This window comes from Heteronotia binoei, chromosome 2, assembly GCF_032191835.1.
Source record: "Heteronotia binoei isolate CCM8104 ecotype False Entrance Well chromosome 2, APGP_CSIRO_Hbin_v1, whole genome shotgun sequence".
Classification (NCBI taxonomy): Eukaryota; Metazoa; Chordata; class Lepidosauria; order Squamata; family Gekkonidae; genus Heteronotia; species Heteronotia binoei.
The window spans coordinates 131,956,845-131,971,187 of record NC_083224.1 but is presented as its reverse complement, the minus strand read 5'-3'; the positions used below and the strand labels follow the sequence as shown (position 1 = coordinate 131,971,187).

Here is a 14,343-nt window from a genome sequence, read left to right as displayed (position 1 = left end):
TCTCTCTTCCTCTCCTTTACCAGTCCTGATTCCTCTGGGCAGAGCTCTGTGTGCATTTAAAATGTATGTTTTAACATTTTTAAGGGCCTGATTTTTGAGTGCTGATATTCCTGAACCTGAGAAATGTCCCTGAGATGGATTTCCAGGATGGTATCAGCAATTAAAAAATCATGCCCTTCCTGAAATATAATTAAAATGGAAAATTTTCAAGTGCACTCCCTAGGGTAATGGGTATGTAAACACATACCCCATATATTTAGTGTACTGGTCAAGTTAGAGTAGACAATAAACCTAGTTAACAATGAGCAATGATAACTGGGACTGGATTAAATTTAATACATAATGAAACCATTAGCTGGACTAAGATGTCAGAAATACTAAATTGTTGTATTAGTAAGTATGAGATAACAAATTTGTTTTGTAAAGAGGAGACAACTTTCAAAGCCAGAGGAATGCCTGAGGGCTTGTATTCTCACCCTTTTCCTCCTTAGCACCCATTACTACCACACTGCAAACTGTTTCTGCAATTTCTCCAGTCACACAGATTACTGGAATGGAAATCTTAAGTGAGTCAAAAAATCACAGGATCAACTTGCACACCTGCTTACTAAGCACAAAGATGTTTTGAACCAATTGTATGAAATCTATACATTTTTGAATTTCTGTTCAGTTTCATTTATTTCATTTACATAAAACAGTTTCAGAGTGAAATTCCATAGGTCATTTTGTTCAGGTGTGGGGAGTGTGTCTCCAATTTCCATAGATTGTTGCTTGATCTGTTGCCACCACATCCCAATATGTTTTGGATCGTCTCTGATCCTCAGGTGACCGAGTGGGGGTGGAGTAGTGCAGCAGAAACTGGAAAATGGTAATGCCTTTGTTGGTGATCAGACATTGGTGGATCTTTGTTTCTAACCCCATTAGTTTGTAAATTAATCTCCTCTTGAATTGGTTTATCCTTATTGATATGTCAGTTTCATCCTGAAAACTAACTGTCCTAGGAAGAAAATCAAATGCAGGTAGATATTGCAAAGAGAGGCTGAGAGTTTTTTTCCAGGTCATAAGCTTTAAGATATTTGTCAATAAAATGTAATGTTTATAATTAGCTTGCGACCCTAGAATGGTTTTCAACTTTCTCAGTATTGCATGGCTTGGTTTGATTGCTTGACTCATTTGAAGCTATTTTTTTAGAAGTACCGTATTTTGCAACATGCCTTTCCTCTGATTCTGTGGTCTGGAGTGGTGTGAGTTGATTTGTGGGATGCTGTACGTTAAAGATCTTACTTTACAGCAGAGATTTGGATGGAATAGTATTCTAATCCTTTCCAACCATGGGTCTGTATGCCCTCACCCCCCAGTCATAACAGTTTATATGTCCAACCTATATTTCCAAGGCTGATTAAGAAATTTGATGCTCACAAAAGCACATACCCTGCCACAAATTTTGTTTGTCTTTAATGTGCTACTGAACTCTTGTTCAGGAAATTCATGAAACTCTGAGCATGGCAGTTCAGTTGAGAGTCTCTGGGTAAAAACAAAAGGAGTAAGAAATAACAGTGATATTATGGTGGAGGTCTGCTGTTGACCACCAAGCCAGGCTTAGATGAGATACTTCTACAACAGATTGCAAAGTTCTCAAAGAGAAGGGAGATTTTAAAACAGGCTAGCTAGCCATCTGACAGCAATGCTGATTCTGTGAATTAGGCAGATCATGAGAACGGGGGTGGGAAGTGTTGCATCAATGCTTAGTTTTTGTTACCATTTCTTACATGTCCAGGGAAATGGTGATTGACACTTTGGAGTAAGTCAGTAATTTTTCTCCAGGCCAGTTTGGCAAGGGATCCTGGAAGTTTTTGTTATCTTCTGGGCATGGAGCAATGGCTCTTCAGTGTAATAGCCACCTTTGGCTGTGGGTTCCCAGGTTAGAGTGCTCACTAGGCACCAGTTCTAAGATCCATTCAGCAGAGACATATTGGCTCAAAGCATCAACCTTTTATTTTGCAAGGTCACACAACTCCAGCAAGGAACAGCTTCTAACTGGCCAGATAAACCCTGAAAAGTGAAACTGAGCTCCACTCCATTAAAATACATTGTAGCATGGAGAAAGCTGCAAGGAAAACACGGAATAGATTTTCTATTCTGCATTTTCTTTGCAGCTTTGTAAGCCCACAATTCCTTCCTGCTTCAGCCTACAAAGATGAGGGAGAAGGAGATGGAAACTTCGGCAGCCTCGGAGCTTCAGAGTGTGAGGACAGTAGGGGGAAGGGGGTGAAAAGAACCCGAAAGGTCTGTTTAAAGCCCTGGGCAGGTTGATTCTGGCCTGTGGGATGGACATTTGACGCCCCTGGTTTAAAGGGACTATAATCTCTTTAAACACCCTTTAACTTTGACTATCTGGCATTCCCAAAAATATTTGGGATTTTGAGGGCTTTGCAATTTCAGATAGCTGGACAAAAAAATCCAAATCTCTATCTGGCTGAAAGAATAGCTAGAAAATACAAATAAGGTATTTTTTTGGATATAGCTGAATGCACACCCTTACTCCTGGTCCTTCACCGCTAACTTCTGCTTAATTCAGCAACCAACAACTTGATATGTTCTTATTAAATAATTTTAGTGTTTGGAGGAATCGTAAATTAGATATGTTATCAAATGATCACATTTTCACTGTACAAGGATGTTACATGTAAGTTAGAGAGAATAAAACCCCCATTTTTCAAATAAGGCAACTAGTTACTAGGGATAGGCATGAACCACATAAACACAGTTCAATTTGTAGTTTGTGGGCTAGCAAACCTCATTTAAAGGGACTGCATTCCCTGTAAATTGGGTTTTCAGAAAGCAGCAAAAACAGCTGAGTGATAGCAAAGCTAGGTTCAGTAGGAAGTAGGCCAGCCATGAGGGATACCTAACTCACATAGCCCCCAGGCTGGAGCAGCCTCCTTCCCTGCTAGTGCCACCCCACAGCTCCTGGGGTGGGCCCAGCTGTTGTACTGCTGCCGCGACCTATGGCCACAGCCCTGCTGCTGCATGGCTCACCACTCGACTGCCATCTCCATCGACTGCCTTACTTGGCCGCTCCTTCTCTACAGTTGGCCTCCTTCACCACTTGCCTCCTGGGTGAGTTCCCAATGGGAGGTCTGGGGGGAATCTTCAGGTGACAGGGGGAGGGTGGGTGAGTGTCCAAACTCTCCTGGATGGAGGGTTTCCCCTGTTAAAGCTGTACCCTACCCTTGGACAGGCTGCTTCCCATTTCCTGGTTTACTTTGGCAGTCTCTTTAAACTTTAAAGGAACTGTAAAAGAAAGCCCAAAACAGCTGAGCAGCAGGGAACACTCCTAGCCACTCAGCTGTTTTTGCAGCCTTCTGCTCTGGCCAGGGACTGGCATAAACCCCATGAACTGCCTTAAATGTTCATGGAAGTCTGTGACCATGGAGCCATCATGGACTTTAGTTCCTGAACCATGAAAAGGGAAAATTTGTCATGAATTTTGCTTTGTGGTTCAGTTTGTGCCTGTCCCTAGTAGTTATGTATGGTTTGCAACCCAAAACCACTGTTGAATCTATAATCAATAACAATTTTATTGCTAGTGGAATAATAACAGGTTTTCCCATTGTTACTTACTTTAGTTAGTACCCCTTTAAGCTGTATGAAGAAGTGGAAGAAAGATTTGTGAATTGGTTTGGATTTACAGGAATAAAGATGGATCTGGGAAAATATCACCTCAAAACTAATTTCAATGAGTTGGAAATTATTTTTTTGTAAAACACTTTTGGTGTAATGTCTTACACCACACAGATTAGTAATTATTTATCAAAATTTATCAGATGTGTTAGAGATGTTGTCAGGGATATGCAGGTTTGATACATGTGTTTCAGACATGTCCAAAACTTAAATCTATTTTGGTTAAAAGTGAAAATGATTCCGTTTTTCAATAATATGTTTCACAGTAATATGCCATCATATTCTAAGACATTTCTACTAGAATATTTAAAGGATGTGTAGCTGCTTCAGATATTGAGTTATTCTTAACTCTGTTTTCAACTGCTGAAATGGTTATAGTGGCATATTGGGGTGGGAACAGGAGGATTCCATTCTTTAGAATATTGGTTTAATTGTACCTGGAATCTATGCTTACTAATTAAATGAACATACTACCTAAGTATGCAGAGAAATAATTCATAATGTACAAATACACTTTGTGAATACTGGGTAATTTTCATTATGTATGGGAATGAAAAACTTTTAGATATGACGTATCTATGTACTCTTTATGAATTGCCATAAACACTCTTCTCTCTTTTTTCTTTTATTTCCCTCTTTCTTTGTATCTGGTTATCATGTAGTGTAATGTATGCAGTGATTACAATAAATAGATTTGGGATCACAATTATCTTTCAGAGAATGGGTTCTTCAGGATGTTTCCTGATATAGAAAGATAATGATTTTTGCTGAAGTTTCAAAATATTTAGTATAGTTACATCAGAACCATTCTTTGTTTTGTTAACAAAAATTTAAGGCCTTCTTAGAAATTTTAATTTCTACTATATCTCCTTTCATTTGCAAGTAAGGTCAGGCCATAAAATGCATTGCATATTTTTAAATCTCTTGTTTCTATCTTACAAAATACTTTATAAACAACAACAACAAAAAAGGAGAAAGAAGAAGAAATGGGAATCCCCATGGAGCCAAATTACTTTTTAGATAAGCATATTCCACTATGCACAAAATCTTCACCCCTCTTCAGACTGACATCTGCATGATTTATGTAAATGTTATGCTGTCTCTGGTGTGATAACAGCTTTCTGAGGAGTGCACAAAGCATGTGAATTAGGGATGCCCCCTCCACACAGATGTCCAAACTATCCACATTCTTATGGGTATGTGGCAATTTCTCTGCCTAAAAGATAGCATGAACTTCACAAAGATTCTTCAAATCATGTCTTATTTAAGGAAAATGTTTACTTATGAGACATTGGTACTTTAAGCCTACATCAGTTTTAATATCATGGCTTCTCCTAAGAAACTCTGGCTTGCTAGGGTTGCCAATCTCCAGTTGGGAGCAGGGGATCCCCTGGTTTGGAGGCCCTTCGCCTGCTTCAGGGTTAGCAGAAAGTGGGGGTGGGTTGTAATGGAGAATCAATCTGGGGGTTTCTGGGGCTCTGGGGGAAACTGTTTTTTGAGGTAGGAGCACCAAATTTTCAGCATAGCATCTGGTGCCTCTCCTCAAAAAACCCTTCAAGTTTAAAAAAAGATTGGACCAGGGAGTTCAATTCTGTGAGCCCAAAAAGAATGCTCCCCTATCCGCCATTATTTTCAGTGAAGGGAAGGCATATAAAAGGAACACGGCCCCTTTAAGGGTGATGGCCAACTCCCTTTGGAGTTCAATCATGCCTGTCACAACCTTGCTCCTGGTTCCACTTTCAGAGTCCCCAGATACTTCCTGAATTGGACCTGGCAGCCCTGCTGGCTTCAGTTATAGAATCATAGAACTGGAAGGGACCTCCAATCCCCTGCACGATGCAGGAAACTCACAAACATCCCCCCTCCACCATCACCAGTGACACTTGCTGCATGCCCAGAAGATGGCAAAAAAACAAACAAACCCCCAAACTCTCCAGGATCCCTGGCAAAACTGGCCTGGAGAAAAATTACTACCTGACCTCAAAGTGGTGAACAGCATTCCCTGGGCATGTAAGAACATAATAAATAGAAAAGATAAAATATGAGTATTGTAATCAAAATTAGGTAAAGATCTACTAGAAAGTCCACTGCTTGAAGCAGAACATCAAATCTCCCCTGGAATATATCAGCCTTTGCCTCATGCTTGAAGACCAGCAATGATCAGTTATTAAATTATTAGATCAAGTGGACTTTCCTGAAGAGTTCAGTTTGAGGCTAATCCTGAGTCTTGTTCCATATGACCTAATGTGGTGGAGCAGGACTTAAGTTTTCCAAGAATTTAAATAATGGATAGGTTTGTATGTGCTAATCAGTCATTGCTGCATTGTGGACCTAAAGTGATTATGGCTTTGAAATTCAACATAAGCACTTTAAATTGGGCCTGGAAACCAACTAGAAAGCTGGGAGGATGTTGCAAAACAGTTATTTTATATGTTTCATTTGTCTCACTTCAGATCAACAGTCTAGCATCTGTGTTTTGAGCCAGTTGCTCTTTCCAAACTTTTTTCAAAGGCAGCACCACCTAGTCTAGCATGTCACTAAAGCATAAATTACCATAGGTAGGTGCTTATTGGTCCAGGAGCTAATCTGTCCCTATTTTCAGTGTTACTTTCAGAGACCAATATACAAAAATATGCTAACAGGTTCTTCATTATCTTATCATGGGGGAGGGTCAATAATAATGTAGATAGATCTTTTGTACTACTTGAATCACAACCAACCAGTCATAGTTTGTAGGTTACTTTGGAGTAGTGGTAGTTCCTGCAAGTCTTTTCATAATATGTAGTCAAAGTGGCAGAAAGGTAGTGGGACCCAATTGGACAAATAATTTTCATAATCTGTAAATAAGAGACAATAAACCCCCATTACTTTTATGTACTTTGTATGATTCATTTATTATTATTACTTATTTAATTTATCTGTTTATCCCTATCTCACAATACAAATTGTAGATGCTTTAGTTTAAGAGATTAGTTTGTGTTCCCAAAATCAGTTTATCTACCTAGTGCTTCAGAAATTGTAGCCCATAAAATTTGCTTCCTTACATCTCATTAACTGTTATATAGCCATCCATGATGAGGTAAGAGGGATGTCATTACCATTTCTTCAAGATTCTCAGCTGAGGATAATTTAAAAGCTCTAACATGAGCCAACTTAATGAATTGTGTATCTGTTTGTGGTCTTTCTATCTGAAATATCTGTAATATATATAAAGTGGCCAGTAAAAATAATAATTTAGTCACTGTGTTTTGAAATCAGGAATGCATCTTAAGTTCCTTTGAAAATACGGGGCTTTTGTTTTACAGATTTTTAAAACAGATTTTTTACAGTTTATGTAGCAATACACAACTTTGTGTCTCCTGTCTTAGTCTATTTTTATCTGTTTTTATTGTAAACTTCCTCTAAGGAACTGAGGGCAGGGTAAATGATTCCACTTAACCCTTACAACAAGATGGTTAGGCTGTCAGAGATTATCTGGCCCAAGGCTGCCCAGTGAACTCAGGGGGAATTTCTTGCCAGTCCTAATTCAGTGCTCTAATCACTCCCTCATACTGGCATATACTGTGTATTTCTGCTGTAGGGTCAGGGCCAACTCACCCACTTGGCTCCCTCCCTCCCAGTGTCGAAGACAACTGCCTAGTTTGCCTCTCTCCCCGCTGCCACCCCCTTCCTTCCTGTCTGCTGCATCCTCTGTGCCTCTGTGCCTCCCTTCCAGTCTGCCGCGCTCTGCCCCCCCCCACTTGCAATGAGGCTGGCCCTACCAATTTCAAAGCAGCCAGCAGGGCTGTGTTTTGAGAAGAGAAAGCTGGAGGAGACTTCTCCCCCTTCCTTTCCAGAACTGGAAGTAAGGGGGGAGTGAAGCCTTCTCCAGCTTTCTCTTCTCAAAATGCGGCCCTGCCAGCTGCCTCGAAGCTGGTAGTGCCAGCCTCGTCGTGGCAAGCGGGGGGGGGGGGGTGGAGCACGGCAGACTGGAAGGGAGGCATGGAGGATGGAAAGGGAGGCATGGTGGATGGGAAGAAAGGGACTGGCAGAGAGAAAGAGGCAAACTAGGCAGCCTCGTCGCGGCAAGCAGGGGGGCACAATGGAGCACAGTGGAAGGAAGGAAGGGCTGGCAGCAGGGGGTGGTGGCGGGGGGGCACTGTGGCAGGGAGTATGCCTGGGGTGCCATGCACTCTAGAGCCGATGCTGTGTAGGTTCAACTAAATAGAATATATTTGAAAATCTGAAACTTGCCCAGATATTGGCTTTGTATAGTGAACAGGGTTTCTAATTTTCTTGCAAATTGGAGAAATTAATGTATTTTTGTTCTTGTGTAACTAAGCCCCAGGAAAGGCCACTCTGTATTCTTCCATTGTCCACTATCTATTTTTATAATCTATTATATTTTTGGCAGGTGTATTATTGCAATGGGTCTGGACAAAAAGCCTTTTCCACCCAAGAAAAAACTGTTAGATGCAGATGAAGAAAAAAAAGATTTCAGGGGGAAAAAAGTGAGCTATAAGCTAACAGACAAAAGCATCGGTGCAGAGGAGAACAAAGACTCAGTGTCCATGACTTCTTCACCTCCGGAAGAAGAAACAGAGTTTTCAGGGAGTTCCATGGAAATAGAAATGGAGGTCCAGAGACGAAAAGGAGCCAGAATTAAATGGGAAAGGAACCTGAGGAGCATACCTGATTATGGTAGAGTATGGGAAAATGCATTTATTTTATGTTCACCCATAAGCATACACACAGAAGTTGTATGATTGCACATCATAAGGAGTGCTACTTATAATGCAGAAAAGTGTTATTATTATTAATTGATGCCAATATCCTGATTTTCAATTCAGCTTATTATTGATCCAGAAACCATAACAATTTTAGTTAGGGATACTCAAACTGTTGCTGGTTTGGCTCATTTCCTGTGTATCAATTGTGCATTAGGATTTTTTTTTTATGATGATTGGTTTGACTATTCATCAACTTGTTCAGGACTTTTTGGCTTGTTGCTTCACTGTATTCCTTCCTAACCATGCAGTACAGTATGGTTGGCTTTTTGCGCATGCACATTTTCACATAGCCCAGTTGAATTATATTACACACACACCTCAGTTCCTTGCTGCTTGACTGTTCTGCTCAGCAGGCAGTTAACCAGACTATAATCAGTCATGATTCATATGAATCAGTCATAAATAAATGCTGTGTTGTAATAAAATCCTACCTTTCAGTGTTTGTGGTAAGTCTCTAATGACAGTAATGGTTGCTGTTTGGTTTGAATGGCAGCATCTTTGCATGTGGTCAACTTTTAAAAACCCAATGCAAACGTATTTGACAGCCATTTCAGGATGATCAATGCCTCTGAACATAGTGAATTAGCCTGTCAAACAGGTTCATGGTGACTTTCACAGCATCCCTAATATTAGCTAAAACAAGCCCCAAACACAGAGGTTCACCTAGTGATTTTATCTAACCACTATTCTGTTAATGATTCCTCCCCTCCAGCTAACCAACTTGTGGGTTTTTTTATGTGGGAGCACCCTTCTTCCCTTATCAGTGCCTTTTTAGGGACTGCTGGAGAAAAGGGAAAGATCCACCTATGCCAGAGGAATAGCAATAGAATATAACTTAATATGGCTAAAGATGCACACATAGCAATATACATAGTGTTTACAGCATTTGAGAAGCAAAAAAAGACAAAGGAAGTTACAGTTGAAATGTCAAAAGATGGAGGAAAGGACAGGAAGAGTAAGAAGGAATTCAGAGAAAGGAGGAGTAAAGTGACAAAGATAATAAGAGGTGGCTATTAATTCTACTCCAGCTTTCCTTGCTCACTTGTTGTGAGACATTAGTCTTCAAATTCATCATATGCATCATTTATAAGTGAAACTTTTGGACTGAGATCCACTGTTTTCATACCGAGGATCCAGATAATGAGTTAATCTTAAATGCATGCAGTTAGATGTGGTACAGTACAATAAAGGGCAAAGAGCACTGAGCAGATCTGGGTTGTTCCTAAAGAGAAAAAAAATACCCCTCCATAACAAAATCCTGGACCCCATCTGTTCCTCTTCCTATCATCATTTCTTATATAATGTGAAGCCTTTGCATTGTTTCTATCTTCCTAAATATATTTTTTCTACTCATGTAATTTATTTTTTAGTTTATTGCAGTTCCCTCATTAGTTACCAGCTGTACATTTTTTTTAAATCTCCCCTTTCCCCTTCAGGAGATGGACCCCTCTCAGCCCCACTGTCCCAGATGTAGGCGGAACTTCAATCAATATGACTCAATCTACTTACTACTTAAGTCCCACAGTACAGATAATTGTTTATTTGCCTAATTGGTTCCACATGAAATGAGTTTTCCCTTTTCTCCTTGGCATTTTGTCATTTGAACATGGAGAAAAAGTTGGTTGGAAACAAAAGGGGTGAACAATTAAACTTGAGAGGTGAGGAAAAGTGGTCACAAGGGAGAGCTGGTATGTGTCTGTTCTGACAGCATCTCTTTCCCTGGTAAGATTTGGTTGCTTCTCTGCAAGGTGGATAAAATGCGGATTGCTGGCAACACAGTTGACTGCAGATAGGATCAATTCACTTTCCAGTTTATAGTATGATTACAAAGGGTCCTCTCATGCTGAACAAGGCATCTCTTTTGGCAAAGAGGACCCCTTTGAAAAGGCTCAGAATTAAAGAGCCTTAGATAAATTGTATAACATGAATATTATAACTGGAATAGAAAAACTTGTACGGAGTGAATACCAGGACCTGCTGAAGGACACATATTATGAGTTGCACACAACATTCTGGATCTTCACACTATGTTTAGAATGTCTCTTCCTAGTTTAGGCCTTCCGCTTATCCCTTCTGTTGTTAATTTTGCTCATTTAAAATTATGAGAACTTTCAGTAAATTCATTTTAAGATGATACTAAGCAATGAAGTGGGCTGGTATTACATGGTGTTTTTAAAAATATTGATGCCATTCTAAGTTTCAATCCATAGCTGAGCATGTTAACTTTATTGTTTGTTGATTTTTTTTCCCTTAAGAGAGCCAGTTGGGTATAGTGGTTAAGACCGGCAAACTGTAATCTGGAGAAACGGGTTTGATTCCCCACTCCTCCATATGCAGCTGCTGGGTGATCTTGGGTTAGTCACAGTTCTCTTAAAACTGTTCTTTCAAGAGCAGTTCTCTTAGAGCTCTCTCAACCCCACCTACCTCACAGGGTGTCTGTTGTGGGGAAAGGAAAGGAGGCATATTGTAAGCTGCTCTGAGACTGTGTGAAGGGTGCAGTATAAATCCAATCTCCTCCTCCTCCTTCTTCCAGAGAGAGAATGATAGAGGAATACAAAGACTAATGAACGTAACCTCCTTTCAGTTAATGAGAACTTTAGTACTATGCATTCCATTTTCTGTCTCACTATACAATTGTCCTTTTATTTCAGCATATGATGAAGATTTTGAAGCAGATGAAGAGAAATCAGATGAGAAAGTTAATGAAGAAGGACAGGCTGATGATCAAATGAATGGAATGTCAAAGTCACCCTCAGATGATGAAAAAGATAATTTAGATCATGAAAAGGAGAGTAAAAACTCATCACGGAAAGCTTTGCAGGCCTCTGACAGTGAACGAGATGAAAGTGATGGATACTCAGAGAGTGACTCAGGGGAAGAGAAACAAGGTTAGATGTTTTCCTTAAAGTGGCGTAGAGTGGAGGCTTTAATGCATGTTTAACTTGTTACATATGGCCTGTAATGGGTTATCTGTTTGCTCGTTGACATAAAAGTAATCATTCAGTAAGACTGCCAAGTTGATGCAGAATGTGCTACTCAACACAAAATAGCCACAGTATTTTGAGGTCATGCCTAAAATATTTCTAACTTGGACCCTAAAGCCTCTCTGGATTCTTAATTACTGTCTGAGAACTGCCAGATTGCACCTGCAAGAGAAAAGGGGAGGAAAGTGGGGGAGAAAAACAGAACATGAATCCTCCTTTTGCAGGTGGGCTTTTCCAAGGAACTTTCACCCTCACGCCAGAGCTATTAAACCAGATTTTTATGAATTAGTAGGAGTTCAGTTACCAGTAGAATACAGAGCATGCCCGTGACCTTTTGATAGTAGGCACTTCCTTGTGCAGTGGAGAATGAATCTCAGATTTTCTCCTGCCCCCAAATTGATGTGGTTATGGTGGAAGGCAAGGGAATCACAGAGACACAATTGATATTTCTACCCTGCCCCATTTTCTTTAACATCACTCTCATACTGTATGTAAATATCCTGTACTGCTTGTTTTTGAGAATGGTAATTATCTGACATAGGTTAAAGAACTTTTTGGACATTACTAGAGCAGTCCTAAGCAGGTCCTACTGCATAATCCTATTCAAGTCTATTCAAGGGTGTTGGCTTCCAGGAAAGTTTTTAAGATACCATTGTACTTCTCTCATATCTGTTTAAATAAAAGATCAGGAGTAGGTGTAGTGTACCGGACTCAGCGCAAGCGCCGCGCGACCCGAGCCACCCTCGGGTCGCCGTGCGCAGCGCGGGAAAAGCCACTGCCAATCCTGACCAAGGGCGGGAAGTTTAACTGGCCAGGATTGGGCTGGCCAGCGAAGGGGATGTTCCGGGAGGCATGTATATATTAGCGGACCCGGCCGCGTGTTGTCAGTTGCGTGTGATGTACTAGCCAATAAAGACCTATGCCTTCACCACGTCTCGTCTCTCAGTACATTACACTGGCGACGAGGATGGGATCTGGATAGGTCCGGCCGCCCCGAGGGGAACCTGACCGGGCCGGAGACGAGGAAGGCGTGAGACCGCAGGATCGCACAGCCCGCCGCCACCATGGCGAACTCTACAGTAACGACGGGCCATCTTGCGGAATTCAACCCGGAGCACCCCGAGAGATGGGAGACCTACACAGAAAGGGTCGAGTGCTACCTGCGGGCGAACCTGATCGAAGATGACGACAGGAAGAGAGACGTCCTGCTGAGCGTCTGTGGAGAAGAAACTTTCGAGATCGCAAGAGGCCTCTCCGCTCCAGCTAAGCTGACCGAGAGGACCTACCGGGAAGTCGTGAGACTCCTCACGGGCCACTTTTCGCCCCAACCGTCCATCGTCGCCCGCCGATTCCTCTTCCACAAGAGGGACCAAAAGTCGGGGGAGACAGCGGCGGTCTACCTGGCGGCCCTGCGACAGATCGCCGGGAACTGCAATTTTGACAAAAGGGACGAAGCCCTGAGGGACCGTTTCGTCTGGGGCCTCCGAGACGAACGACTGCAGCAGAAGCTCTTCGCTAAGGAGGAGCTCACGCTACAACAAGCCTTCAACGAGGCGACGGCGTTCGAGAGGGCCACCAAGGCATTCGGCCAGCCACGCGGCGAAGCAGTCCACCAAGGGGAAACAGAGCTGGAAGACCGAGCAGAGGAAGAAGCGTTTCAGCTCCGGAGGCCTCAGAGAACGGACACACGGGCCCCCGCGAGACAACGAGCGACGGAGAGGGCCACCGCCACCACCGGTTCCAGGTGCGCCAGCTGCGGCGACCCCCACGAGCGACGGGACTGCCCGTACCGCAACCTGGACTGCCGCAGCTGCGGAAAGACAGGCCACATCGCCCGGGCTTGCCGGGCCAAGAACAGCCGCCGCCAACCGTCAGCGCATCACGACTCCCTGGACACACACACGACGGCATCCACCAGTCTGCAGGTATTGAACTTGCCCCTCTCGGCCCCAGACAAGGTCAAAATGTCGGTCCTAATCGAGGGCGCCCCCTGCATCATGGAAGTAGACTCGGGTTCCTCCATCTCTATCATTTCGGAGGAAACCCTCAAGAAACTATGTCCCCGCCGCCGCATCCAAACGAGGCCAGCGGACTTCGTACTGAGGGACTTTCAGAAGAACCCAGTACACATCGTGGGGTGGGCCCGGGTGCAGGTAGAAAGAGGGGGTTTTAGGGGGCCCCTAGACATCCTAGTGGTCAAGCGCCAACTGACCACACTTCTCGGGTTGGCGTGGTTCAATCCACTGGGGATCCAGCTGGTGGGGGTGGACCAATTGCAGGCCAGCAATTTCGACGGGGTCTGCCGGGAGTTCCCCGAGGTCTTCGACGGGTCCTTGGGGAGCTACAAGGGTCCGCCCATCACCTTACCGATAGACCCAATGGTCAGGCCCATAAGGCTGAAAGCGAGGCGCGTCCCGTTCGCCCTTAAGCCTAAAATAGAGGCAGAACTGGACCGCCTAACAGCCCAGGGCGTCCTAGAACCTGTAACGTATGCGGAATGGGAGACCCCCATAGTAACGCCAGTCAAACCCAACGGGGAGGTTAGGATCTGCGCTGACTACAAGTGCACGATCAATAAGGCGCTGCAAGACAACCCCTACCCAGTCCCGGTGGTTAGCCACGTCCTAGCAGCACTAGCCGGGGCGAGGGTTTTTGGAAAGCTGGACTTAGCACAAGCATACCAGCAACTGCCGGTCGACGCTAAGACAGCGGAGGCGCAGACGATCGTGACCCACAGGGGCGCGTTCAGGGTTAAACGGCTGCAGTTCGGGGTCAGTGTAGCTCCGGGGATATTCCAGAGCATAATGGACTCTCTCTTGAAAGGGATCCCCGGAGTTCAACCCTTCTTTGACGACGTTTTAATCGCCGCCCCCACCGAAGGAGAGTTCAGCTGCCGCCTGCGAGAG

The 14,343-nt window shown here is 43.2% G+C and overlaps 1 protein-coding gene across 1 annotated transcript in view; it reads left to right on the top strand.

Moving 5' to 3' along the window:
* ERICH3 (glutamate rich 3) overlaps window positions 1-14,343 on the top strand; it is a 132,356-nt gene that overhangs the window by 73,780 nt on the left and 44,233 nt on the right. The window contains exons 10-11 of the mRNA XM_060232026.1: window positions 8,078-8,364; window positions 11,105-11,341. Coding sequence (XP_060088009.1) covers window positions 8,078-8,364; window positions 11,105-11,341 — 524 coding nt within the window. The remainder of the gene's footprint in view (window positions 1-8,077; window positions 8,365-11,104; window positions 11,342-14,343) is intronic.